General features: G+C 52.4%; 8 protein-coding genes across 8 annotated transcripts; 5 read left to right on the forward strand and 3 right to left on the reverse strand.

Annotated features, from left to right (window-relative positions):
- Positions 1-9: 9 nt before the first annotated feature.
- On the forward strand, positions 10-1,062 carry SAPIO_CDS3320 (Uncharacterized protein; the record flags this gene model as incomplete). The annotated part of the gene is made up of 2 exons (XM_016786134.1): positions 10-382; positions 479-1,062. 2 exons carry the CDS (start codon positions 10-12, stop codon positions 1,060-1,062), a joined length of 957 nt encoding a protein of 318 aa, XP_016644140.1.
- A 3,162-nt stretch (positions 1,063-4,224) lies between these two features.
- SAPIO_CDS3321 (uncharacterized protein) lies at positions 4,225-6,839 on the forward strand (the record flags this gene model as incomplete). Its single annotated transcript, XM_016786135.1, has 2 exons — positions 4,225-4,718; positions 4,853-6,839. The coding sequence occupies 2 exons, from the start codon at positions 4,225-4,227 to the stop codon at positions 6,837-6,839; spliced, it is 2,481 nt and encodes an 826-aa protein (XP_016644141.1).
- A 1,427-nt stretch (positions 6,840-8,266) lies between these two features.
- SAPIO_CDS3322 (Serine threonine protein) lies at positions 8,267-9,682 on the forward strand (the record flags this gene model as incomplete). Its single annotated transcript, XM_016786136.1, has 3 exons — positions 8,267-8,377; positions 8,453-9,047; positions 9,123-9,682. 3 exons carry the CDS (start codon positions 8,267-8,269, stop codon positions 9,680-9,682), a joined length of 1,266 nt encoding a protein of 421 aa, XP_016644142.1.
- A 651-nt stretch (positions 9,683-10,333) lies between these two features.
- On the reverse strand, positions 10,334-13,749 carry SAPIO_CDS3323 (Alpha-mannosidase; the record flags this gene model as incomplete). The annotated part of the gene is made up of 3 exons (XM_016786137.1): positions 10,334-11,701; positions 11,792-13,541; positions 13,604-13,749. The coding sequence occupies 3 exons, from the start codon at positions 13,747-13,749 to the stop codon at positions 10,334-10,336; spliced, it is 3,264 nt and encodes a 1,087-aa protein (XP_016644143.1).
- Positions 13,750-15,046: 1,297 nt separating this feature from the next.
- On the forward strand, positions 15,047-16,322 carry SAPIO_CDS3324 (Golgi apparatus membrane protein tvp38; the record flags this gene model as incomplete). The annotated part of the gene is made up of 2 exons (XM_016786138.1): positions 15,047-15,789; positions 15,875-16,322. The coding sequence occupies 2 exons, from the start codon at positions 15,047-15,049 to the stop codon at positions 16,320-16,322; spliced, it is 1,191 nt and encodes a 396-aa protein (XP_016644144.1).
- Positions 16,323-16,928: 606 nt separating this feature from the next.
- On the reverse strand, positions 16,929-19,144 carry SAPIO_CDS3325 (uncharacterized protein; the record flags this gene model as incomplete). Its single annotated transcript, XM_016786139.1, has 3 exons — positions 16,929-18,329; positions 18,598-18,871; positions 19,065-19,144. The coding sequence occupies 3 exons, from the start codon at positions 19,142-19,144 to the stop codon at positions 16,929-16,931; spliced, it is 1,755 nt and encodes a 584-aa protein (XP_016644145.1).
- A 484-nt stretch (positions 19,145-19,628) lies between these two features.
- On the forward strand, positions 19,629-21,216 carry SAPIO_CDS3326 (Uncharacterized protein; the record flags this gene model as incomplete). The annotated part of the gene is made up of 2 exons (XM_016786140.1): positions 19,629-19,677; positions 19,850-21,216. 2 exons carry the CDS (start codon positions 19,629-19,631, stop codon positions 21,214-21,216), a joined length of 1,416 nt encoding a protein of 471 aa, XP_016644146.1.
- Positions 21,217-21,540: 324 nt separating this feature from the next.
- On the reverse strand, positions 21,541-25,110 carry SAPIO_CDS3327 (uncharacterized protein; the record flags this gene model as incomplete). Its single annotated transcript, XM_016786141.1, has 13 exons — positions 21,541-21,575; positions 21,647-21,755; positions 21,832-21,916; positions 21,991-22,095; positions 22,179-22,406; positions 22,469-22,915; positions 23,085-23,204; positions 23,257-23,342; positions 23,397-23,416; positions 23,480-23,960; positions 24,010-24,192; positions 24,349-24,536; positions 24,600-25,110. 13 exons carry the CDS (start codon positions 25,108-25,110, stop codon positions 21,541-21,543), a joined length of 2,598 nt encoding a protein of 865 aa, XP_016644147.1.
- Between the last annotated feature and the right edge of the window lie 61 nt (positions 25,111-25,171).

The following is a 25,171-nucleotide window of genomic DNA, read 5'->3' on the forward strand; positions in this document are numbered from 1 at the left end:
GCAGTCAATATGGGATTTATGTCCTTCCTGCGCGATGATCGCGTCGCCCTCATTGGGATGGCCATAGCTGCTGCCGCCTTGATTAGCAGTATGATGGCGGTAGTTTCTATGGTCATCGAAGACAACAAAATCGAGCGCCCCGAGCCGAAGACGCAGTACATTACACAAGAGACGGAAGATTCTCTTCAGCTGGACACGTTGGAAAAGCTCATAAATCATCCGAGCTACTCGATCAGAGAAGTCGCCGTCAAGATCCTGTGCGACCGCGCAGTTAACGACGCCGACACGATCCACATTCTCCTCCACGGCATAACGAGAAAAGACTACGGCCATAGGTTACGGTGTCTTAAAGCGCTCGCGCTTCTATTATCCCAAACGGGTGGTAGGTCAAACAGCCAGATCCAGTGAATCTGTCTTTCTCCTTCAAAATGCCACTCCAGGGCTAGACTGACCAAGATAATCGTTCGCTTAACTACAGAGGCCCCTACAACATTCGACTCCCTCAAAACATATGGGGCGATGGTAAGATCTCTAGAGATTGGTCTAGATGATGTCGAACGCCCAAAACTCGACGACCCTTACTTCGACGAGTACTATCTACGAGACATGGCCGAGCGGACCAATCTGCTCTTAATATACCAACTGATACAGAAGAACGGAGCTGCCAAGCTTCTCATGGCGAAATTCGTGGAACGGTGGCTAGCCAAACAGAACTGGGGAGACTCGGAGAACGAGATCCATGAAAACTTCAAGATGTATACCGAAGGCAACAAAAGCAACCCAATACGCGGAATTGTTGATTGCATTAGGACCGCGACGGGCGGCTTGGAGACTTTGAGAAACTGCGGTCTGGTCGCGAGAGAAGAAACCCCACCTTATCGCGGAGAGGTCTGGGGCATCACGTTTAGTACCGTTCCCCGAGGCTCCGACGAAGATGGTGTACGCGACTCTGAGCTATCAGCAGACGAGATCAGGAGGCTACGACGCGAGGCGTTCGTCTTCAACGACGGAACCCGGCCCGTCTCGCGGCTTGACATTGTTGAGAGGACGAACCCTCATTAAAGACGAGGCTGGGGAGTCCCGATACGGAATTTGTATATTATTAAAAGTAATGAAGGTGCTCCGAACAAGGAGAACAGGGGAGCAACTTTGGAAGGTTCACGATGAATCATAGCCGGATTCGGCACTGGACACGACGCGGCACACGGCGCTTGGCCGGGAATGGATTGCCATATCATTGATGGGTTGTGAAAGGGTACTATAGAAGACCCTCTATGTATTATTTATTAAATAAAGAACCATACTATCACGATTTTACCCAGAATGTGGAGCGGGTAAAAGTGACTTGCGGGAAGAACACGACGAGCTCTCTCACCGGAGTACTACTTTGTCAGTTGGCGACTCACTGGCAAGCGATGGCTGCTGGCTTAAGAATAGTAACGACGTGCCCCTAGAGGCATGAAATTGTGTCTAAGCCCACATGGCACTCGTTGAAGTTTCCGGAGAACCCGGTCGATCTCAGCCGTGTGTGGCCGAACTGGCCTGAGTTCCTCCGAAGGATTGTCTACTTGTGCATATTGATGGGTGAAAGTTTGTTGACAGAGAAAGTAATTCACTGTTCGACCGAAAACGGGTTGAAGCTCGGTCGTTTACACTGCTTCGGAGTAGTATTGATCACTCGTATTCTTGTGCTGCGTCTTCAGCGCATCCTAATGCAGGAGACTCGCTGCAATAACCCCACGATCACAGGTTAGCGGGGTGGCTACCCTGGCAACAGGCGGTTGACGGAACCCCAGGACCGAGGTGAGAATGGGGCACACGCCTTGATGAACCCCGGTAGCCTCCGATCTTCCACCCTTCACCGCCACAAGCAGTTTGTCTCAGTGCCCTGAAAACGGCTTTCATCCGATCTGCCTGGGCTTGCGAGACATTGCGCCTCTGTGGAGGAGTAATACCCTGCTGCCAATGCTACCCAACTCTCTATATCGGGTGGCCAAGAAGATTATGGATGGGCTCAGGGCTTTCTTGCGGGGATTGATGTCTCTGGAAGAGACGGTGATTCGAGTACATCTCGTAGATGAAAAGTTATTGAAGATAAACAACGGCTGACAAGCGGGTTTCTATGACTGAGGAGGATGTGGGGATGACGGTGGCGTTGACGACGCGAACCTGGGGGCCAATTTCTGCGCTGCAAGTTGAGGCCAACCGGACGAATGTCAGACCTCAAGGAGAGGCCTAATAATGCCTAGCGAGACGCGCCCGCAGACCCCTGAGTGGGAAGCAGGCGGGAGGTAGGTACCATAAACAAAAACCAGCAAGAGCGTCTTATTCGTCCCCAGAAGAAATTGAGTGAGCTGACGGGGGTGCTTCTCACGACGATTACTGGACCATTGACTGCAAGTCTGCAAGTCCGCAACTGATTTGGCATCTGCGTCGCACCAGGCAGACCAAGAAGAGGCTCTGCATGCTGCACAGCACGTTTGATCACTGTGATCCTGCAGATAGATACCATAGCAACTGACGCCGGGCTAGGAAATGGCAACGTGGGCGGTGCATGTCCATAGGAAGAGAATTGCGATGTACGAAGTATTAGTTTACGCCATACTTCGGAGGTCTGCGCTCGGTTGTCGGTCATCACAATACTAAAATACATCAATTGATCCAAGGTCGCAGTCGACACTCTTTTCGTACCAGTGGGATATAATACCAATTGATACATATACGTAGCCATCCCGCTCCCTTTGCCCTCCGTTTCATAAAACAGAGACGTCTTGCCGGGAGAGATCGACTCCAAGCCCTGTTGGAAATATCGCCCATATCGCCATCGCTATTTCGTCTAACCCGGCAGATGCTGTAGGCTCTTTTCAAATCAGGCCAGCACGGCTCGTCGTTCGTTTCTCGGGGAAAAGCTCATTCTGTGCCCGGTCCATCAGATACTTGCTCATGTCCGCCAGACCTTGACGTGGTCACTGGTGGTCCAGGTGTTCCAAGGCTGTTCGTAAATCTGCTGGGGGTTCTTTCTTGTCTACCTCTAATACTGCCGACATCCTCACTCTTTTTTTTTTTTTTTTTGCTCTCACTCGCTCCTTCTTCCCTTTGTTCTTCGTTATTGCACTTGAGGAGCAAGAGCCGGTCCGCTCCTTCCCAAGAGAGAGTTCGTCCGTGGCCCGTGGGTCTTTCCCATCGAAAATCAGTTTCGGATCAAAGCTTCGGTTCAAATCCTGCTTGCGGTACAAAATCCAATTCTTTATATTCCCTCATCACGGTTGAAGGGAAATCTACTCGACATAACTGCGCTGAAAGGGAGGGGGAATCTTGGGAGATTTGATCGATCTTAGTCGTTTCAACATCGATATTAAACTTGAGGTATGCCAAACTCCACCTCCTCCGACTTCTTTTCCGGTCATATGGCACTGGCCAAAAAGACGGCCGCATGCCCCTACGACGGCTAGACACAGACGCAGAGACAAAAGAGACAAAAACTGACAGAGCACGGAAAGGAAGGTTGTTAGGGGACTTGCCCTTCGACGACAGACTACGAGCTTGAAACACTACGTTTCCAGGCCGCGTTCGAAAGAAACGGATCACCCCCCTTTATCGCCCTCTGATATCTTTTGATCTTCTTCCAGTGGTGTCTGAGATATTAGATCAAGATCCAGGTGCAGGTAAACAACGGTGCATCCCAACCATACAGCAGGCGAGGCGCCCCTCCTTCTCGGGTGGCAGAACGAAGCTGTGGAGATTGAATTCTTTGACAGCTCGACGCGGGGGCGGGAAGCGCGAGACTCAGTGAACCTTTTGATCCCTGGCGACACTCTAAATCAGGCCTAACAAACCTAAGCACCACCGCATTCCACCAACCTGAAAGGGTGGCGATCCAAATCAGTGCACACCAACTTTCGCACGTATCACTAACCGATCCTGGATAAGTTGGAACCCGCGTTTCCATGACCACGGCGCGTTCTTATTGGCACCCACCGAATCGCATCCATATCTGGACACCCTCATTTTACACCGCCGTCGCAACCAGTAATTGTGCCCAGACCACCGGTCTCAGCTACCCGCTGCCATCATCGCCGCCACTGCAACGTCAGGTGGCAATCTAGGATCGGCAAGCCCACGCACAGGGTATCGGATCATATTAACACGTATCTATCGACCAGGTCTTTAATTTCGCCCCTAAATTGGTCACTGGTCCTCCCCTGTTGAGGAATCTCCGTCACCATGGCCTACACGACCACAACAACAATTGCAACTTCTGCGTCCAACGCCTCGATTTACGGCACCATCAGACAACCAGCTAGTCGCAACAGGCGCACGCTTCGAAAATCCTCCAGTGTCGGGACTGGTGTTGCAACAGCCTCGACACCGAATTTGAACTCTCTGTTTAATTCTCATTCGCGTCTTGCCGTGCGACCGGGCCTTGCACGCAAGGGGTCGTTGGCGACGCTCACCCAATCATCTCTAGCTTCGATTCCCGATGTTAGCGAGTCCTACGGTGTCGATACCGTCTTGAACGATTCAGTCATGCCTCCCCTTACTCCTGGAAGGCTCGTCCCCGAGGACCTGTCCATCGGCGACACGGTCGAGGTCCCTGGTAACATGGTCGGTACCATCCGATTCATAGGCGCCGTGCAGGGAAAGCGAGGCGTGTTTGCGGGCGTCGAGCTTAAACCGGAATTTGCGGCGCGAGGGAAGAATAGTGGCGATGTCGATGGGTACGTGAACTTGGTTTTCGTTTTTATCCTTCCGCAGCCTCATTGGTACTTTGGGCCGAAATCGTGAACTCGCCCAAGGCTCCCCATCCTTACGTGTCGAAACATGGGCACTAACAACCTTCCACGGGATGCAGAATTTCCTACTTCTCAACCTCAACTCCAGGGGCTGGAATTTTCCTACCAGCGTCCAAAGCCACCCGTCGTGATGGGCCAAGCTCGATTCCACTAACCCCGACGGGAATTTCTGGAGGCCTAAAAATTGGAACGCAAAATTCTACCAACTACACGCCGCCTACACCGTCCCTACCTAAGTTTAGCCAATCCGTCGGACCCGGTCGAGCGGCGAGCCCATTCGGCAAGAAACCTAGAGCGTCTCTGCCGCGACCCGAATCGCCCGTTCGACGCCTACAAATGACACCAGGACCTCGACCTTCCATTAGTACCAGTCCGAGCAAGGGCAATAATACCAATGCTCGATATGTTAGCCCAACGACGCCGAGATTAGCTCAGAGCGTCCGCGGTACGGCCGGTGATCCTGCCAAGAAGTTCCCATTCGGTAGAGGCGATCCCAAAGCCAGCATCGGCCCCCGAAGCGCCTCGGCGCTTGGCTTCGAAGACGATGACGTTACGCCGACGGGCGTAAGCCGAACGAAAACTAACGGAAGCATGGGGTCGGTCTCATCCTTCAATTCAAAGATACGTCCTCCTTCGAGGGCCAACAATGATGATGAGCTTGAGCGGCTCCGTGCCCAGCTTGAGGATCGCGACAAGCAATTGAGGGAGCAAACGGCGACGTTGTCAGAGATGGAAAGCACCCTCACAGAACTTCAGGGTCTCATGGACCAACCCGGTGGACCTAGGTTTGGCGGCGGTATGGATGACGATAAGGACGCGGCGCAACTCCGAATCTTGCTCCGCGAAAAGAATGACAAGATTGCCATGCTTACGTCGGAGTTTGATTCGCATCGCGCAGACTTCCGCAGTACCATCGACGCGCTTGAGATGGCCAGCACCGAAACCGTTCGGGTATATGAGTCTCAGAAGAAGGAGATGATACAGGAGATTCAGGAGCTTACTTCCCGACTCGAGGATGTGGAGGCCGTGGCGTCTCAGCTTAAGCAACTTGAGGACCTCGTCCAAGATCTCGAAGAAGGTCTGGAAGATGCTCGGCGCGGCGAGGCTGAAGCACGTGGAGAAGTCGAATTTTTGCGAGGAGAGGTAGAGCGGACGAGGGCAGAGCTACGACGCGAAAGGGAAAAAGCAGCGACAACGGCAACTACCAGCAAGTCGTCTCCTAACATCAATGGGGTCAATGATAAGTCGGCACTGTCCAAGGAGCTTGAACAAAAAGAAGACGAAATCCGCGGCCTCAAGGCTATTATCCATTCGCTTAGCCGTGACTCAGGGACCACCGAGGCTGGAGAGTCGGCCGAGTCTCGCCGCCTGCGAGAGAAATTAGAGCGGGATGTGTCCGATCTCCGAGCCGTTCTCGAGGAGAAGACGGGTCGGGAGGAAGAGCTTGAACGAGAGCTGGAGATGCTTCGCCGATCCAACGGCTTGCAAAACCAGCGCCAGAGCGCTATGACTGTTGTCAGCGCCCGTCGATCCTCGCTACGAGACTCGCGAGATACTGTGGTCCTCGCGCGTAGCCAAGAAACTCGTTCCCCCGAAGCACCTAACGGTCACAAGCGAGGCCGCACGCTTGACACTATGCCCGAGAGCGACAGCTACTCGACGGCAACGGAGACTAGCACACTCTGGTGCGAGATTTGCGAGACGGGCGGACACGATATCCTGACGTGCACCAATATGTTCGGGCCGGAAGGGGCCAAGACGAATGATACACCCACGTCGGCGCCCCGAGCCAATAATGATGGTCTCAAGCCACTTTCAGTCAACGCCAGCGATGACTATAAACCTGCGCCTCTGTCGCCTGCCAAGCCCAAGGCGACACCAGTTGCGTTCCCGGCGGCTCCCAAGCCCATGCCCATGCCCAGCATCCTGGACTCCGGACCGGTAGCTGGAAAGGAGAGCGGCGTGATTGACGAGACCAAATGGTGCGCGATCTGCGAGCGGGACGGTCATGACAGCGTCGATTGTCCGTTCGAGGACGCCTTTTAAACTTGCACAAGTTTGAGCAATTGGGCATACGGCGTTAGCCTCCCGGCTCGAGTTTCATTCCACTTTTATTTTATGACTTGGGGGACGATTCTCGTCTAGAAATTGTGATCGGAGGTATAGACTCATGGATGATGATGACTACAGGGACTGGAGTCGAGATGAGCAACGCCTGATATGACGTTTTCCCGTCTCTCAATGAAACTTCATGACCCGCCTTCCCATGTCTCTCTTTTTGTTTCTTTAGAGGCAGAGGTGTACGAGTAAGGTTTCAACGATCAAGGCGCCAAACAGAAAGGCGAAAAAAAAAATGACGAGGTGGAAGGGAGCTCCGGAGGGGCTTTTCAGACTTGTTGGGGTGAAGCATTTCCTAGCGATGATACCACGGTGTTTGATATTGTTCCCTCTTTCACGGCACAATCATGTTTTTCTTTATATCGTCTCGTCCGGCATCCTTTATCATCGCGCATTTTCCTTTCTTTCAAACCCGACTCTCAGAGACGTCCCAGGCCTTCAGTAGCTACCACCTATCTAGGCTCGGACTGGGGTTCATTCAGGTTGTTTTTTTGTGAGATTCGGGCAATGATGCGACGAGAGCATGATGGTTAGATGGTGCTTGGGTTGGGTCATGCTTTTATTTTGTTACGGAGCATCGACATTAGTACTATTGTAATAAAGACTGGACCATTGGCAAGAAGTGTTTGGTTGTTAGGAGGTGTTATTGCGATAGGTTTCGCCTACCTTATTCTGTAGACTTTGGGCTTGTCCTAAGAATCAGTGATGTCACTCTTGAAGACGACACAGCGGGTTGAGAGTACAAGATACAATTGATCACCCTCCAATGGCAACGGCTATCCAGCTTACCTAAGAAGTTCCTGGTTGCTGTGCTGTGCTCCTGCACAATGCACAAGCAACATTGATCCATGCGATGCTCAGAAGCCGAGTACGAAGTACCTTGCATAGTTGAGGTCGCCAGCCCAGGCGCAGCATTGACGAAGCACCGCAGTTTCAACCTCATTTGAACAACCTCCAGCCTGTCCTCTGCAACAAATGCGATCGACCAGTCCACTCAGAAATTCGTACTTTCATCCTGGTTTAATCGTCGATATTCTTGGCCTCCTTTGCGAACGACTGCGCCTCGCCGCGTAAGCTTGGCCCTGCTGCATCTTACACCTGAAAGCAAGGGTGAAACCTGCTGAGGACAACGTACCACGAACATCCCAAGCCTCAACAAGCGACGGGCTGGAATCATTCAACGACAGCTCAAAGGAAGGCGCGAGCGCGAGAGTATTCCGAACACGGATAATTTCTAGGCCCTTCATTCTCCGGTCGTTCCGTCCCTCGATAGTCGAACCTTCAAATCCTCTAAGCTCACGAAGAAGCACTGGGTCCTGAATTGGGACCATTTACAAAAGAAAGAGATGGCGAACATGATCCAAGACCTCCTTTACTCCCTAGGCAATTGCCTCAATTGCTTCCCGGGCTCGCCGACACTCAAGATCAATGGCCGAAGCTTCAAGATCCTCCGGCTCCTCGGCGAGGTTTGTCTCCACCCATTTCCAAGCATCCGTCCCAGGAACTCTCCTCATCTTGCTAACCCCCACCGGTGAAACCAGGGCGGCTTCTCCTACGTCTACCTCGTGCAAGACACAAACACATCCGAGACCTTCGCCCTTAAAAAGATCCGCTGCCCCTTCGGCGCCGAGTCCGTCTCCAACGCCATGAAAGAAGTCGAAGCCTACCGCCTATTCGCCCACGTCCCCGGCATAATTCACATGGTCGACTACTCCATCTCGACGGACCGGGGCGGCGGATCGGACGAGGCGTCAAAGACCGTCTACGTGCTGCTGCCGTACTACAGGAGGGGTAACCTGCAGGACATGATCAACGCCAACGTCGTCAACAATGCGCGGTTCCCTGAGAAGAAGTTGATGGTGCTGTTTTTGGGCGTGTGTAAGGCGCTAAGGTCGATGCATAGGTATGAGTCTGCGCCGATCGCCATGGAGAGGATGGAGATGGGCGATGGGGATACGGAGGGTGGTGGGCGCGGAAATAAGGGGAAAGCGAAGGGAGGGAAGAGGGTCTCAAGTATGGCGGCTGCGCTGCCGGATGAGGAGCATGAGACGGAGCAGCAGAGGCCGTTGATGGAGGGCCAGAGCACAGTTGGTGCCCCCAACGTAAAGTCATATGCCCACCGGGACATCAAGCCCGGTAAGTCACGATTGCTCTCTCCGCACTATCTGTTATGTCCACAGGGACAACATCGCTAACCCCGTATTCTCCCAGGAAACATCATGATTGACGACTCAGGCTCCAACCCCATCCTCATGGACCTCGGCTCCGTCGCCGCCTCCCCCCTCCCCATAACCTCTCACTCTCTCGCCATCGCAACCCAAGACACCGCCGCCGAACACTGCACGATGCCCTACCGCGCCCCCGAGCTCTTCGACGTGCGCACCGGAACCGTCATCGACACCAAGGTAGACGTCTGGTCCCTCGGCTGTACCCTCTTCGCCTGCCTCGTCGGCAAGTCCCCCTTCGAGATGCGCTCCGACGAGACGGGCGGCACCCTCTCCCTCTGCGTGCTGGGCGGCGATTGGAGATTCCCCGACGAGGGGAATCCGGCTGGTGCGGGGTTAAGGCGCTCGGCTACGAGTCAGAGCGCGAGTGGTGGCGGTGATGGAGGCGGCGCGAGGGGACCCCCCGATGCGAAAATTAGCGAGCCGGTGAGGGAGATTGTCAGGAAGTGTTTGGCGGTTGAGCCGAGTGAGAGGCCGGATATTGATGAGCTTATTGAGATGGTGGAGAATGTGATTGAGGAGCTACCGCCGGACTCTGATGCCTAGCCTCGTTGTCAGGCGCAGTTGGGGGAGGGGGGGATCAATGATGTCTTTCTTTTTTTTTTGTTTTTCTTAATTGTGAAACGAGACCTGGGTTTAGAATGAAAAGGGAGTGGGAATGACCGGAACATGAGATTCCGTCTATGTATGTATGTATCTCTTCTTGCCTCTACATGGAGGCGCAGTGTATCATTAATATCTCCATGAATCAAGTTTGCGGACATGGCTTCTACTGGATTTGAGCCATACATGTTTGGCGGTTCAAAGCTCGAGATCCACCTTCTCCGCTGCTGGTCGCATCCTACGATGAAATGGGAGGCTCTCATCTTGGCATTCCTTGATTTTAATGCACAAAAAGCTAGGTGTTCAGGATGATTTTCTTAAGGATGCATTATACGTTAGAATCATACCGCTATCAGGGAACTACGGCCCTACATCCTATTGCTGCTTCGTAATGAGGACGGGCTCGTAACCTCCATGTCGTAACCATTCATGCCCAAACCATGATTTCAATCTGCGTTGTAAAAACAAATGCCGACCGATCAAACCCGAAATAAAAAGACGACAACAAACCCCGTCTCTGACTTAGCTGGCGACAACATCAAATGCCGCCCAGCGGTTGATGCTATCACTCAAGCCCACCTCCCTCGCTTTCCTTCAAAGCTCTCCACGTCCGTCATGAAGCTGAAGACGGTAGGTGGCCACTTCGAACGGGCGAAGAGTGATCTTAAACTTTCCTGCACTCTCCGTGCGAATCTCCTCGAGGTCGTCCTCGAGAATGTTCGTCTTAAAGACCTTTTTCACTTTCCAGCTCGTCTGGATGACGGCCCTGCTTTGACTGCCCAGACTCTCGTACACACGAAGGATGACGCTGCGTCCCTTGCGTCGGGGAAGCTCCCCGCGGCTCACGTCTTCATCATCCTCGCCTCGCTTTACGGTGTCGAGGATCAAAGACTCATCTCCGGTAAGAGTAACAGGATACTTCCCAACAAGCGATTCGATCTTCTCCTTAGGAGCGGCGAGAGGCCTCAGGGGGTTGTTAAAAGCGTATGCCGCCTTGACAGTGGCAGGACCGAGGGCGCCAGCGTGTGGGAAAATCGCCCACTTGATCGAATGCTTGCCCATGTCGGCATGCGCATCAGGTGCCTTGGGTGCTCGGAGCAGAGACAGCCTCATGAGGTTGCCGCAAGTGGAAAATCCGTACTTGCTGTCATTGAGGATGGACACACCGTAGGCAGGCTCTGACAAGTCTGCGAAGCGGTGGCAGCAAACTTCGAACTTGGCCATGTCCCATGTCGTGTTGTAGTGCGTTGGGCGCCTAGTAATTCCGAAGGCCGTTTCGTACGAGGCCTCCGTGTTGCGGACTTCGACGGGGAATTCAACCTTGAGGAACTTCATGGTCTCATGCCAGTCGACCTCGGCGTGGCACTCTACCCAGGACTGAACGCCATCGAGAGCTGCAGAGAGGGTAATTGTCGACACCAGGGAGCTCTTCTCGCTTATCTTGACCTTGGTGACGACGCTGACTTGGTACTCCTTGACCTCACCGATCCGAGTCTCACTGGCAATCAGTTCCTTAGCTGTATCCAAGTGGTAGACTTCAACATCCCATGCCTGCCAGTAAAGTGGCTTGTCATCAAAGATTAGGAACTTGTTGGCATTCTGGCCAGCCTCGATAACCTCGCGCTCGTTGACAAGGTCATAGAGAGATGTGATGCAACCCTTTTCAACAGTCACCTTGAGTCGGTCATTCTGAAGGACAAATATTCCTTTCCGCACTTCCTCGACCGTAACAGCCTTCTTGCCAGGATTGGTCTTGAACTTCTTGACGGGCAGGAGTTGGCCAATGCCGCAGGCAACTCCTGCTTCGTCGTCCGATACCTTCACAAGCTCCTTGCGGTGCCAAGGGAGGGTGTTAAGAGCAATCGGATGGTTAGCCCCATCAGGCCTTGTTCGAGAAACCCCGAGGACACGGAATATATCCTTAAAAATAGCCTCACCGGTCTTGAACACTTCAGCGTACAACTGCACAGGATTCGTCAGCATGAGACCAACACTTCAGGATCACCATCGTAAAAAGGGGAGAGAGGAAATGGGCCGGGGTTGGCTACGAACCTCATCCGAATCGTCATAGCACATCTCAATAGAACTTCCAGGAAGACAGTCGTGGAACTGACAGAGCAATACCGCCTCCCACATATCATCAATCTCCTTCTTCGGATACTTATACGACTTGTCTAGAAGCGAAGCCTGGGTGGCGAGGAACTCGACATCCCTCAGCATGGCCTCTGAAAGTCGGTTGTACTTCTTGTTGTTGGCCTGGGTCGTGTAGGTGCCGCGATGGAGTTCAAAGTATAGCTCGCCATACCAAGTCACGAAGTCGCTGGCCTTAGCTTCCAGTTTGTCGAAAAAGACTTCAGCGGAGTGGCCCATTTGAACGCGAGGAAGCTCAGTCTTTCCAAGAGCAAGCTTGTCCGTCAGACCGCGGCAACGGCGCAGCTTCTCAATGTGTTCCCAGGTGGGACCACCACCGCCGTCTCCCTTGCCAAACACCAAGAGCGAGGTATTATCCTGGCCCAAGGACTTGTGCTGGCTGGTGCTTCGTCTGACGTCACCGAAGTGAGCCGAAGCCGTATATGTCTCGGCGGGCGGCATGTGGCAGACAACCTGGCTCCCGTCTAGTGCGACCCAGTTGAAAGTTGTATGGGGGAACTTGTTGATGTTGTTCCAGCTAAGCTTTTGAGTGAGGAAGCGGTTCATACCAGCGAGGCGACAGAGTTGCGGCAACTGACTCGAGTACCCGAAAGTATCTGGAAGCCAGAAAGTCCTGCACCTCTCCCCGAAGTGGCTTTCGAAGAATCTTTGACCGTAGAGGAACTGGCGAGCAAGAGACTCTCCGCTGGGCATATTGGTGTCGTGTTCTACCCAGCTGCCGCCGATGGGATGGAACTGACCCTTGTGTACCTTTTCCTTAACACGGTTGAAGACGTAGGGATAGTTCTCCTTGAGCCACTTGTATTGCTGGGCTTGAGAGCAGGCGAAATGGAGCTCTGGATAACGATCCATGAGATCGCACTGGTTGGACCAAGACCTAGCAACTTTCCGTTTCGTCTCCGCCCAGGGCCATAGCCAGCAGCTATCGATGTGGCAGTGGCCGATGCCATATACGTCGGGTTCCTGTCCATTCTCATACACCTTATGTGAATCAACGAGCTTTCCAAGGCACTCTTGGGCAATCTCTCGACACCTGACAATAGAGTCTTTGTCACCCTTGACGAAGGTGTTCAAAATCCTAGTGGCCGTGTCGAGGGCTTGGTGTCGTGCTGGGGAGTTATCTGGGAGATCCCTTGCCGCATCACCGATGATCCAAATGTCAATTGAGAGAGCCCTCGCCTGTAGATTCACAGCGACAATTGAGGCCTTAGACAGTCGGTAAGTCTTGTTCGGATCGGGTGGTTGAATGGAGTCGCCTCCAGGAGCGCAACCAAACATGCCGTTGCAGGCCATTTCGATGTAGATGGTGTGCTCCTTTCCGTCTCGGAATGAATGCGGAAGGACCCATTCGACACGTTCCCCAGCTCCAGTCAGGCCCTGAAGAGGATTTCCATCCTCAGTCCAAACCATGCCCTCGTTGTTGGCATCCCAGTGAAGTTCGAGATGCTCCTTGTGGCGAAGCCCTTCGGGGACAGTGAGGACAACCTTGAACCAATGAGTAGACCAGGCAGGTCCAAAAGAATGGCCGACAGAAGTCTTTTCGAATTTGTGCGATGTAGCCTCCTTGAAGGTGGGCCGGGTCAAATCAGGAGCGTGCCAGGCGGAAAGCTTGACATGAGGCTCGCCGTAAACCTCAGCCTCGTGCAGCATTCTAGCAAAGGAGTTAACTAGGGTTAGGAGTACTCGCAAAAAGGACGAAGCGACTCTACTTACGAACGAAGGTTCTCATTCTCATACTGCCCGCCACTGGTGAACTGGCTCAGGCGATCCCGGTAGAGATTAGTGATCCATTGGCCCTTGGGACGAGGAGCAAGGACGGGATAAGAGCTCTCGCTGGTATTCTTTTCGCCGCCACCCATGATGCGAGCTTAATACTGTATTTCCTCAGGTGTGATGATCGACTTAGGATGGGTAGGTATCGAAAGCTAGGGTCGCGATGAGCTCCGCTCTCTCGGGGACGTGACGTCGTCCGCTTTAAGTACAGGACCGGGGACAATGAGTGGGGATGAACAGATGCTGACAGGTGACACCGTCCGCGGCTTCACAAGCCGCTCCCGCCAGCCACGGACGGGCCTGAGTCGTTAAGCTGTATCAGTTCGGCCTCATTGTTTTGAAACCAAATCCAGTTGTGAGACCAGATTTAGCTTAGTTCCCGATTTTGGGATATGATTCTGTTAGTAGATGGTGAAAATGATAGACGATGCAGATAAAAAGGCCTTCTCCCATGTGAAAAGGAAAGGTTTATGAGGAATGGTTCTAAACTTGAAAAAGAAGAGTCAAGCTAAAAGATAAAAAGAAGATATGCAGCATCTCGACGATGATGCCAACCACGTGATTCATTGCAAAACGACAGCGCTCGTTACCTTTGGACAACGACTTTGTAGTGTGCAATACCTGTATACTGACAAACGCTATAAAGTTCAATATCGTTAAGTGAGTGTAGGTTTCAGTTGATGTCTAAAATTGATTAAATCAATACTGCATAGTTGATGGCTTCATGTCTACAAAATCTATTGTCTATGTTCTTGTCCCTTGTGTTTTGGCCTTCTATAAGTTCTGAAGTCTAAGGATTGTCTGGGGAAGCATGAGAGGAACTTGGCGTCTTGTAATCTCCTCTATCGAGATCAAGAGATTGAGGTCGGTTTCGCGGTCTCCAACTGTTGCCGGCTGTCAATGCGTTTAGCATGACGTTCCAATTCCGGAACTTCCGTCTGGCGATTCGCATCGTTTAACGCGCGGTATTCCAGGCCATTTCCAAGAAACAGCTATTGATAGGGATGGAGCGAGGCGCAGACTTGTGATGACGAGAACAAAATCGCAAAACAAAACTTTAGGCCTGAAAGACGCATTGCTTGATAATTATTGCAAGGAATACTTGGACAACCATATGCGGCAGCGACACAGAATTTCCGGACCTCCCGTTTCAACTTCGATACCTAACACCGTCTCATCTCGAATCCCGCTCTCTAGTTCAAACTCCATCATCCGTCTTACGAACAATGGACCGATAACTCTCCCTTCTCTACTTCGACATCCAGATTTCTCAACAAGACAAACTTCCTTCTGGCCTGTGGCCCTCGGCCAGCGGTGATACCACGAGCAATCGAAAACAATTTGGCCTCCGAATCCTCGCTCGCCACCCCCGTCCCACCCACGATGCCGGCCGACTATCTAACCACGGCGCGGGCCCTCTCCCTCTCACCAAACCCCGGTTCCCCATCCCTCGAACAGCGCCCATCATGGACCCGTACCCGAAGGACCTCCCTCCGCCTCTCGACGATGCCCACCCGCGCCCCCAAATCCGGCCGTACTCGTATCACCACTGCACTCGTCCAAATCGGCCAGGCCCTCGCCCAAACTGGCCAGACCCTCTTCCGCGCCTACATGTTCCTCTCCCCCTTATACCGAATACTTGTCTTCCTGGGCCTCGTATGCCTAACGGCACTTACGATTACCTTCTTGATCTACTCCCATGCCATCTTCACATGGCTCAGCCCCGTCGCCGAAGCGTGGAGGCAAGCCCCCGGTGGTTGGCTCATCATGTGGTTCATAGTCTTCGTCTCCGCCTTCCCGCCTATGATAGGCTACAGCACGGCGAATACCGTTGCGGGCTTCATATTCGGATTCCCACTCGGCTGGCCGATCGTTGCGACGGCGTGTACAGTGGGGTCGCTGGCGGCTTTCATGGCGAGCAGGACCATCCTGAGTACATATGTGCATAACCTCGTGGGGAAGGATCATAGGTTCTTGGCGCTGGGCCAGGTGTTGAAGAGGGATGGGCTGGGCATGCTGACCATGATTCGGTTTTGCCCGTTGCCTTTCAGCCTGTCGAATGGGTTTCTGGCTACAATTCCTTCCATTACGCCCCTGTCGTTTACTCTATCTACTGCCTTTGCCAGGTAAGTTTGCCCCCTCCTCCCCCTCCGCGGAAACAGCAACGTTCGCTTCCACAAACAAGATCTAACTCTTGATCTTCCTTCTCAGTCCCAAACTCCTCATCCACGTCTTCATCGGAAGCCGCATGGCCCTCCTAATCGAAGAAGGCAGCAAAATGTCCGCCGGCACAAAAGCAGTAAACTACATTGGCATGTTCCTCGGCGGCGCCGTCGGCGTCACCGTCGGCTGGCTCATCTACCGCCGCACCATGACCCGCGCCGCCGAGATCGCCCTCGAAGCCGCCCCCGAGGAAGGCCGCGCCGGCTCTTCTTCCTCCCCGCTTGCTTCCCCGCGCATCTCTAACGCCGGCTTGGGGTTCTTGGACGTCATCGGCGAGGACGACTTTTCACGCGCGAGGCTTTTGGACCCCGGCGATGCCGCTGCCGTGTTGGCGGATGATGATGATATTTCTTTGTGGGATACGACGGATCAGGTGGGCGGGTATGTTGATGAAGATGAGAGCGATAAAGGGAAAGTGAATGGGACTCGGGCGTAGGATGGGCACGGGTAACAGCTCTCACATCTGTGGGTTTTTGTGAATTTGCTTGGAGTTATCATTGTTTGGATAGAGGGCGGGCGTTTTAGAATTTGATAGAGTGAGGGGCCGGGTTAGAATCATGAATGCCTTTATATTGCTCTTCATCTTACTGAAAGAACTATAGATACTCAGGTCGCCCCGATTTACTTGGGGAGTAAATAACCGCGACGAGTAGACAGGAGAATTGGAACTCTGTCCCCTCGTTGAGAGTGCGGCTGCATGCATGATAAAGTGCAATATCAATTCACAAAAGTGGTCAACCCGAGAGCCACTAATTAAAAAGGGCTATTCCCTTGCAAAGGACGTAAAACTGTGTAGTTTCGTGATCTCATTCTATATCTCCGAAGTCGCTCGTACATCATCATACAATCGAAACCCGTTCGAAAGCAAAAACAAAAGTGGCCGCCCGAATCAAACCGATGGTATAAGTAACTGCTCAGAAATCAAAAGAAAGCCAAGACGCCAACGCTGTCCCTAGTCATGAGAAGTATCAAATGTGATTATGAAAGACGGGGAGGGGAGAAAAGAGAAAGGGAAAAAAAGAAAAAGAAAAAAAGATATTTCTCAACGTTGCTGGGCTTGAAAAGCCTGCATAAACTGGAGAGCTTGATCCATGGGGTAGCCGATGAAGACAGGCCCTGTGAAGACCATCTGGGGAATCCCATTTGAATACTTGGGTGGGTTGATGAATGCCGGTTGCGCTTGCAGAGGAGGAGGAGCTCGGTTATCAGTTTGGTGTTGCTTTTCGGTTGTAGCAAACAGTCCCTCAGTCGCGGGCTTGCGGCTGACATCGGATGCCCCATCGCGGGCATGCTGCGGAGGGAGGCCGAGGCCACCCATTGCGCCAAGTTTCGTGTGGTCAAAAGGGCATTTTCCAGGACGCTTCTCGGGCGTTTTGGGGACGGCCCCGTTCGACAATTGGGTGGGCATAAGTACAGGAGCTGGGGGAGGAGACAGTGGAGCATCACCAAGTCCAAGTCCATTGGGCTCGTATACGGGCACCGAGATACCCCAAGGCCGACTGGGTGACTCTCCTACTCGCACTTCTTTCAGAGGTCGGTCGAAATGGCTTTCCCTCGCTTGGTCTTCTCCGGGTTCTTCTCTAGCCTGAGTCTCACTCTCATCGTTTCCGGAAGTGTACTCTGGCAGAGGTGAGAATTCGGCTGCGCTGGCACTGACTCCCTGAGCCCAGTCCTCAACACGTTGCTTCGAGGCATCCATGTCGACCTCGTCTTCCTCACGCTCCTCGGAGACTGGAAGCATAGGCTTATGCAATTGGCTTAAGCTCTCTATCATGCTCACAATGTTGCCATACTTTGCATCCAACTTTCGTATTTGATCCTCGCTCCTCTGATATCTACCAACGCAGACGGTATGACTACGCGGTAGTTCGTGCTTGTGCGTCTTGACGTAGTTGGCAATCTCTTCAGGAGAATGCTTATCTAAATATCGTATGGGGCATTTGTTCGCAGCCGAAGGAGCCGGTTGCGAAGTAGCTTCTTCGAACATGGCCGCACATATGGGGTCGGTGGACTGATGGGGGGTGGGATCGGGAAGACCCTCTTCCCCAGCTCCGTCATCGGCCTGGTCGGCATTTTTCTGGGGCGGGGCGGTAGAGAAAGGGCAGGCCAGTGAACCTTTTTTCCCCTCGACGGTGAAGTCTTGCTCTAACGCAGCAGTCGACATTGAAGTGGCGGTATTTGACAAGCGGGAAAATGTCTCTCTGCTAGAAAGGCTCGTCTTGCTTGGTTCGGCGATAGAAGCGAGTTGTTGGGCGACGCGCCTGCCGTCTCTGATTAGGAGGGCAATCTGGTGGCTTGCGTCGGTAACTCCACGTCTAGGCAGCGGAACAGTACTGGCAGATTTAGTAGAGGAATGCGTCAATTCGGGCGGTATTTGAAGCTTTGCCAAAGTCTCCGAGATTTCGGGCGCAGCGGGGGCATGCTTGTCGGCAAGGTACTGGAACTGAGAAGCGCAGATGCCCAAAGTGTGGGCAGCAAATTAGCGATCAAGAACAACCAACAAATGGTAATCAGACAGCATGCAAAAGAGGAAAGGAGAGTGTTTAAGAATCAGACATAAAGGTTGTCGATCCCCGTTGCTGCAAATGAGCAACTCTTGATCTAGAGCTAAATAAGAATCATCAGGGAGAAGAGGAGCCGGTCCTGCCGGAAAAAGAGAGAAGGCCAGATAACCAGTGAAAAGGCCAAACAAATGAAATCCGAATTCTTACCTGCTCGTGTGCGAAGCGAAGCTTGTGCTCCAGCACCGTCTTCCGGTCTGTCAGAGTTTGCACTTCATCGGCCAAGGCGTTGAAACTCTCAACCAACGTTTGGGTGAGATGTATATAATTCATCAGCCTGGAATGTAGTTTTTTCGAGGTGTTGGATACGCGCGAGGCGCTGTCGACTCGAAGGCCGGCAGGGTTGTGGGTTGTGACAATCGTTGATGATTTAGGAGGAGAGGTGCAGGAGGAATGAGGAATGAGGAGAAGGATGGCGAAGGCACTGCAGTTTTCCCAGCGCTGGCGATATTTATCCTTGTGGAGGCAGCTCCAATTTTGATGGCTGGAAAGAGGAAGGAGACAGCATTGAACCGAACTGAGAAATCAATCGGGTCGGCACCGCAAAATCCGGCATCAAAGTACTGGTACAAGCTAGTTTGTGGCGAGGTAACCTTCTATAACACCCCCACTCTTACTGGTGTTTCAGTGTTTGATTGGTCGCATCGTCATATAGTTGCTGGCTATCCAGAATTTCTAAGCCGCTAAGACTCCACATGATCAGAGGGAGAGCCCCTAGTACCTATACTTGTCGCATTCACTCCTCTTCTCCGATCCCACTCGGAGCACGGAGAGTGAGAGAGAACTAGACGTAGATTTCGTGCTCCTCCGCAACCACAACATGCAAAATGCGCCACCAAGAAACTTTGAGGTCTCAATTGATCCGTCCGGCTCGTGTCACCACATGCAATTAAATGCAGGGCTGCAGATACCCCTCAAGTTTTATTTAGACCAACCTGTAGAATCGATTGACGAGGTTGACACAACCTCGAGCTTCCGTTTGCCCTCATCTCTTGTTGTACACACCGATAACGCTGGGCTCCTCTGAGCTTGAGTTAACCCAGCTCTAACCGCGCCAACGTAGCTATCGTTTGATTCAATCCCACATTGGTCATTGGTTTGGCCAAAGGCCGTTGAGACCTTCATATACTCAAACATCGACTAATCCCTTTTCATTACTATCACGACTTGCCAGTGTAATAATGCCTTCTCCAGCACAGCTCGTGAGCGAGGACTCGTACTCCCTCCCAGGTAAGTCGCCGCGGCCGTTAATCAATCTCCTCCCTCTATATTTCCCGGCAGTCTGTCCTCCCAAGACAATGGTTCCTGTCCAGAGCCAGAGCCAGAGTCAGAGCCTCAGCCTCAGCCTCTCTTGCGTTCCTTCGTACTCCTCGACGCCATCGTAGTTCTAATATCGGCCTAGGGAAGCTCATTGTTACCGATCTATCTTTTGAGGTTCCTTTGAACCACGATAACCCCGCATCTACCAGGATCCATCTGTTTGGCCGCGCCGTCACGTATAATGACAGGCCGGCAGTAAATCCGGGTGCCGCAGATACTACTGGCAGCCCCGGTGACAATAAACCATGGCTGGTTTACTTGCACGGCGGACCGGGCTTCGGCAATGGCCTTCCCCAGGATAGCCCTCTCGTACGAGAGAACCTCCACCACTCCTATAGGATTCTACTTCTAGACTATCGTGGAACTGGGCTCAGCACACCTGTGTCTGTATCCACCATTCCCGGTGACAGCACCGACGACAAGGTTGCGTATCTTCGTCTTTTCAGACAGGACAGCATTGTCAAGGATCTCGAGGCTGTTCGCCTGTGTATTACGGAAAATGACCCACCGGAGTTGAAGCGCTGGGCCATCTTTGGGCAGTCCTTCGGCGGTTTCGTGAGCACGACCTATCTCTCCTTCTACCCGGAGGGTCTAAGGGAAGTGTTCCTCACCGGCGGCCTTCCGCCGGTAGGGGTAAAGCCTGAAAAAGTCTACGAGGCTACTTTCAAGAAACTGATGCAGCGAAACCTCGCCTACTACACCAAGTTTCCCGACGATCACGCCGTCGTCAACTACATTGCGAACCACATCCACAAGCAAGGCGGTGTTCAACTTCCTGGCGGTGGTGTCCTTACAGTTCCTAGGTTTCTCACTCTCGGTTTTTCGTTCGGCGCCCACGATGGCTTCCAAGCTGTGCACTCGCTCCTAACGAGGGTGAGGTTGGAAATCTCTCAATTCGGGCACTTGACTCGTGCCTCTCTCTCTGCCATGGAGCTGGATGTGCCCTTTGATAACAATCCCATCTATGCTATCCTCCACGAAGCTATATACTGCTACCAACCCGGCGTGGCCTCGAACTGGGCCGCTCTGAGAGCCGGCAGTCAGCTTGGCGTATTCGATTGGCTCTTGGAAGACTACGCCGGACCGTCCGCTCTCTCGGACCCTAACCCGACTCCTCTTTTCTTCTCCGGCGAGATGATCTTCCCCTTCCACTTCGACACATACCCCGAACTCATGTCCCTTAAGGAGGTCGCACAGAAACTAGCAGAGTACGACGAATGGCCGACACTATACGATGAGGAACAGCTTACCCGAAACGAGGTCCCCGTCTACGCTGTCAGTTACGTTGATGACATGTACGTTGACTTTGACCTCGCCAGGGAAACGGCAAGGAAAATCCGAGGTATCAAGGTCTATGAGACCAACGCACTTTATCACAACGCCGTTCGGGCCAAGTCCGCAGAGGTGATTTCCGCGTTGATGAAGTTACGAGAGGATACCTTGGATTAATTAGTTTTACCTCGGATGGTTGAGTCACTGATTTATTGGCTACTTTTCTTTTCTTTTTCCCCATCATTCTCTCTCTCTCTCTCTCTTCTCTTCCCTTTGGATATTTTCCCGGCCTCTTTAAGAATTGGATTTCGCTGGCAGTCCCATACTGGGGGGTAATTGCTGCGAGATTTCTGGACATAATGGTTCATAATTCACACAAAGAAGTGTTTGGTGGTTAACCTACGAGCTAGTAATGCTATTGATGTGTGTCCTGCTTATCCATGATATTCGAATCATAGCCCTGAGGTTCTGGAGAGGATACTTCTATTGATCCTCTATCCTTCATTCCTCCTCCATATCTTCTTGCATTTCAAAACCTTATAAGTGATCAAGTTAGTATCTCCACACTAGCAAGACGATAGACCACAGTCAAGGCCATTTGACTTACTCCAAATCTTGTTGGCTGACTCAACGATGATCTTGGCCTTGATCAGCAGCCTCTCGTAATACTTCTCATCCTCCGCTTGCTCTTTAAGGCGGATTTTGTTTGGTTGTGCCTTGGCGGGAAGAAAGAATCACATTAGCAACTAGAGAAAATGTTTCTCAAGCCCACCCTCCCAGGAACCTACTCACCTGCATCAAGACCGGTACTAATTCCTTGGGGTCGGCGTTGGCGACGGCTGCTGCGCTTCGGAAACCGTTGTCCCAGAATACCCTCCTAAGCCGCCAAGCAAATGTTAGCGTCTATCCCTACCACAAAGACGTCTGGAAAGGGGTGGATGGATCTCCTACGCAGTTCGACTTTTGACAAAAGTAATCTTGGCCAAAGATAGAAGGTCTGCTTTGGCCCCAGCCTTGAGACGATCAGAGAAATGGTCAAGGGTCGCAGCGAGGGCACTAAACCGACGACCGAGAAAACATCATCAGTATTAGCGCGCCACCAAAAACGTGGAGAAGACGGGAAATCTATATCGACATACCCCCAGCCCATTACTTCGCAAAATTTAATCATTCCGGCAGCAAAGCCTTGTGCCGTCTGTGCCAGCATCTGGACGGTTCCGCGTGGCATATCGTACTTGCGCGCAACCGAGTGGATGGGCATCTCATTGCATATGTCTCGAAGCTGGAGAGCTAGGTAGAATCGCCGGTGCCGCCGGGCATGGTCTTTTTCTTCTTGCGTAGATTCGGGCAAAGTGGCCCCTCGGGATCTGCTCGAGAAGATGAGCGGCTACGTTCTGGAAATGTTCTGGGGAGTTATTGGAAAGCTTACATCCGCGAAATAGTGGAAACTTTGAGGCGTAAGAGCTCCATCACTCTGTGGCCACTCTCATCTAGGGATTCGACCATATCAGTGAAGACTTTCCAGTCCACAGGTGTATCTGTGACATTGATCGGCGTGAATGTATAGAGGACGTGCAGATCACCGTCCATGACGAAGGCTCTCAATGCTCCCTTGAGTTCCCCGTAGATGAACAGTCCATCGTCCGGATCGATGGAAGACGCAACTATTGCCTTTCCAAGTAGAGTCGCTTCGTACGAGGACTCGACCGGGTCAAACTTGATGAACTTCAACTTTTCCAGCTCAGCCAAGCTGGAGTCAACACAGCGCATCGTTTCTTGTAAGCCATTAGAGTGGTGGAAGAGGGATCTTCTGGCGTATTCCTCGACCGATTCCCGACTCGTGGCAAGACGGATAGCAATGATCTCGAGAAGCGCTCTGAAGAATGGGGTCATATTAGCTGGGTACACACCGAGAGAGACGCATTGGGAAACAGCACCTCTTCATCCGCCTCTTATCGGTATCTAGACAGCTTGTAATCTTCGGAATATCTGCCTGGAGAAGTTCCAGGACGGGTTCGAGATCAGACCGTCGGCAGCAGAGGTACGTCTCTCCTACCTCGTCTTTGCCCTTGCGTCCAGCACGGCCTCTCATCTGCCTCAGCATTGCTGGACCGACAAAGTCCCTTCCCATCCTAGCCCCATGCAGGATCACCCTACGGGCGGGCCTGCGACGATTAGTTGATGACTATATGAACACAAAATTATCAAAACTCTTACAGATTGATTCCGGCCGCAAGGCTGCAGGTTGCAACACAGACTTTGATTGCACCCGAATCATAAGCCTTAGCTACTATCTCCCTCTCCTCCGTTGTCAACCCAGCCTAACGCAGTTAGTGAATGATTGCAGTCGATGTGACATAGACGAATTCACCAACATCTACAGAGTAGTTAGCAATGGATTGACGAGGTGGGGAGGGGGGAGTTCAGCGATGCGTCTTACGATGGAATCCAACACCATTTGGAATGGTTTCTGCCAGGACAGAATCGACACTAGTGCTTAGGCTCTGGAGCTCGCTCAGGACGTCTAACCGTTTATCCGCGATCGCAATCGCCAGATCCTCCGGCGGGGGCAGGGCTTTGCTAATCCATTGAGCAATTGATTCACAAGATTGCCGACTACCAGCGAAGACGAGCGCGCCATAGCCGGCTCCTACAGTTTCGCAAGTCAAGGCGACGACTGCATTGAGAACTGGGTCCTTGAATTCTTTATGTGGGGATGGCTGTATCTCCCGCGACGGTCGCATCGCTGACTGAGATGGCACCTGAGGGGTGATGAGAGAGCTGGCTGTCTTAGCGAGCAGACTTGCACTGTCTGCTGGGTATATACAACCGTCGTAAACGAGGTGCTCTTCGATCGGGACTGGCCGGTATTTTGTGACGTAGGCATGGCCATCGAGCCACTTCGCCAGGAGACTGATATTCTAAGTGGTGTGAGATCAATACGACTTCGCGGTTGAGAGGCTTGCTTACTGATATGGTCGCACTCATTCCAATAATCTGAATGGGCTGGCTCAGTGACAATAACTTTGCGGAAAGAAGTTCGAGGAGATATCCTCGATGGTCATCATCAATCATATGCAACTCGTCTAGTACGACCGCTTTCAGGTCTCCAATGCCGCCTTCTTCGATCGCAGAGTTTATAAGCGAGTTGGCCTACAACGGGATTGAACATCAGGACTTGCGCCTCGTCACACAAATGCTAAAAGAAGGATGAGAAGAACTTGCCTTCTCGATAGTGCAAACTGCAATTTCAAAATCAGCCCATGTGGCTTTTATTTTGCTACCGCCAAAGAATCCTACAACTCTAACAGTGTCCTCATCAGCTCGTTTCCTCCAGTGACTATTCTTCTTATCCTGGGCATCCGCGCTGGAAGGTCGCGTCAACCCTTCCACCACGCTGCGCAACCATCGTACTTTCTCTTGTACAAGGGCAACATAGGGCAGAACCAGGAGTGCCTTTGAGCCCGGTTCCGCTAGAACGCGTTTTAACATCAGGACTGAGCTGTTAGTCAGCTCACGAACTTGTCTTTTTTGACCCGACAGTGAAAAGAAATGCCTACCATCAGCAACGAGGGACTTGCCCCCTCCCGTCGGAGCGCTGTATATTAGATTCTTCACACCAGAGAGTAATCCAGGACCTAGGAGGCAATTCTTCTGCCAAGGATAGATACTCTTTATCCCTAGGCTTGCGAAGTTTGCGACAAGCCCAGGTGGGAGTCCATAAACACGGTGAGAGAGGCACAGCGCAGGTTCCACCGATGCCGATGGAGTTGCGCTAATAGCTTTACGTTGGGAATATTCGGAAGACTCCTGCTCGGAGTGTGTATCCAAACTGATGATCGGACTGGGCCTTAGCTGGGCAGGTTTACTTCCGAGGAGGCTGGCCGCCTTCTTGAAGGCAGTGTTGGCGGAGATCGTAGCACGGTGGGAGTCCTGGACCAGGCCTTCTGACCCACTACGCTTAGTACCAGCGAGAGTGGTTGTTATTGTTTGGTATGCGGCGGCCTGTCGCTTGGTCAGGTCCATCGTTGTGTGATGGAGCACGCCGGTGGTCTTCTTTCCGGTGTCCATTTCGAAGACGGACTTTTCCTGTAGCATAAATCATGAGGGGAAAATATTGGGGGGGCCCATG

This window comes from Scedosporium apiospermum, assembly GCF_000732125.1.
Source record: "Scedosporium apiospermum strain IHEM 14462 chromosome Unknown SEQ_SAPIO_0088, whole genome shotgun sequence".
Taxonomy (NCBI): Eukaryota; Fungi; Ascomycota; class Sordariomycetes; order Microascales; family Microascaceae; genus Scedosporium; species Scedosporium apiospermum.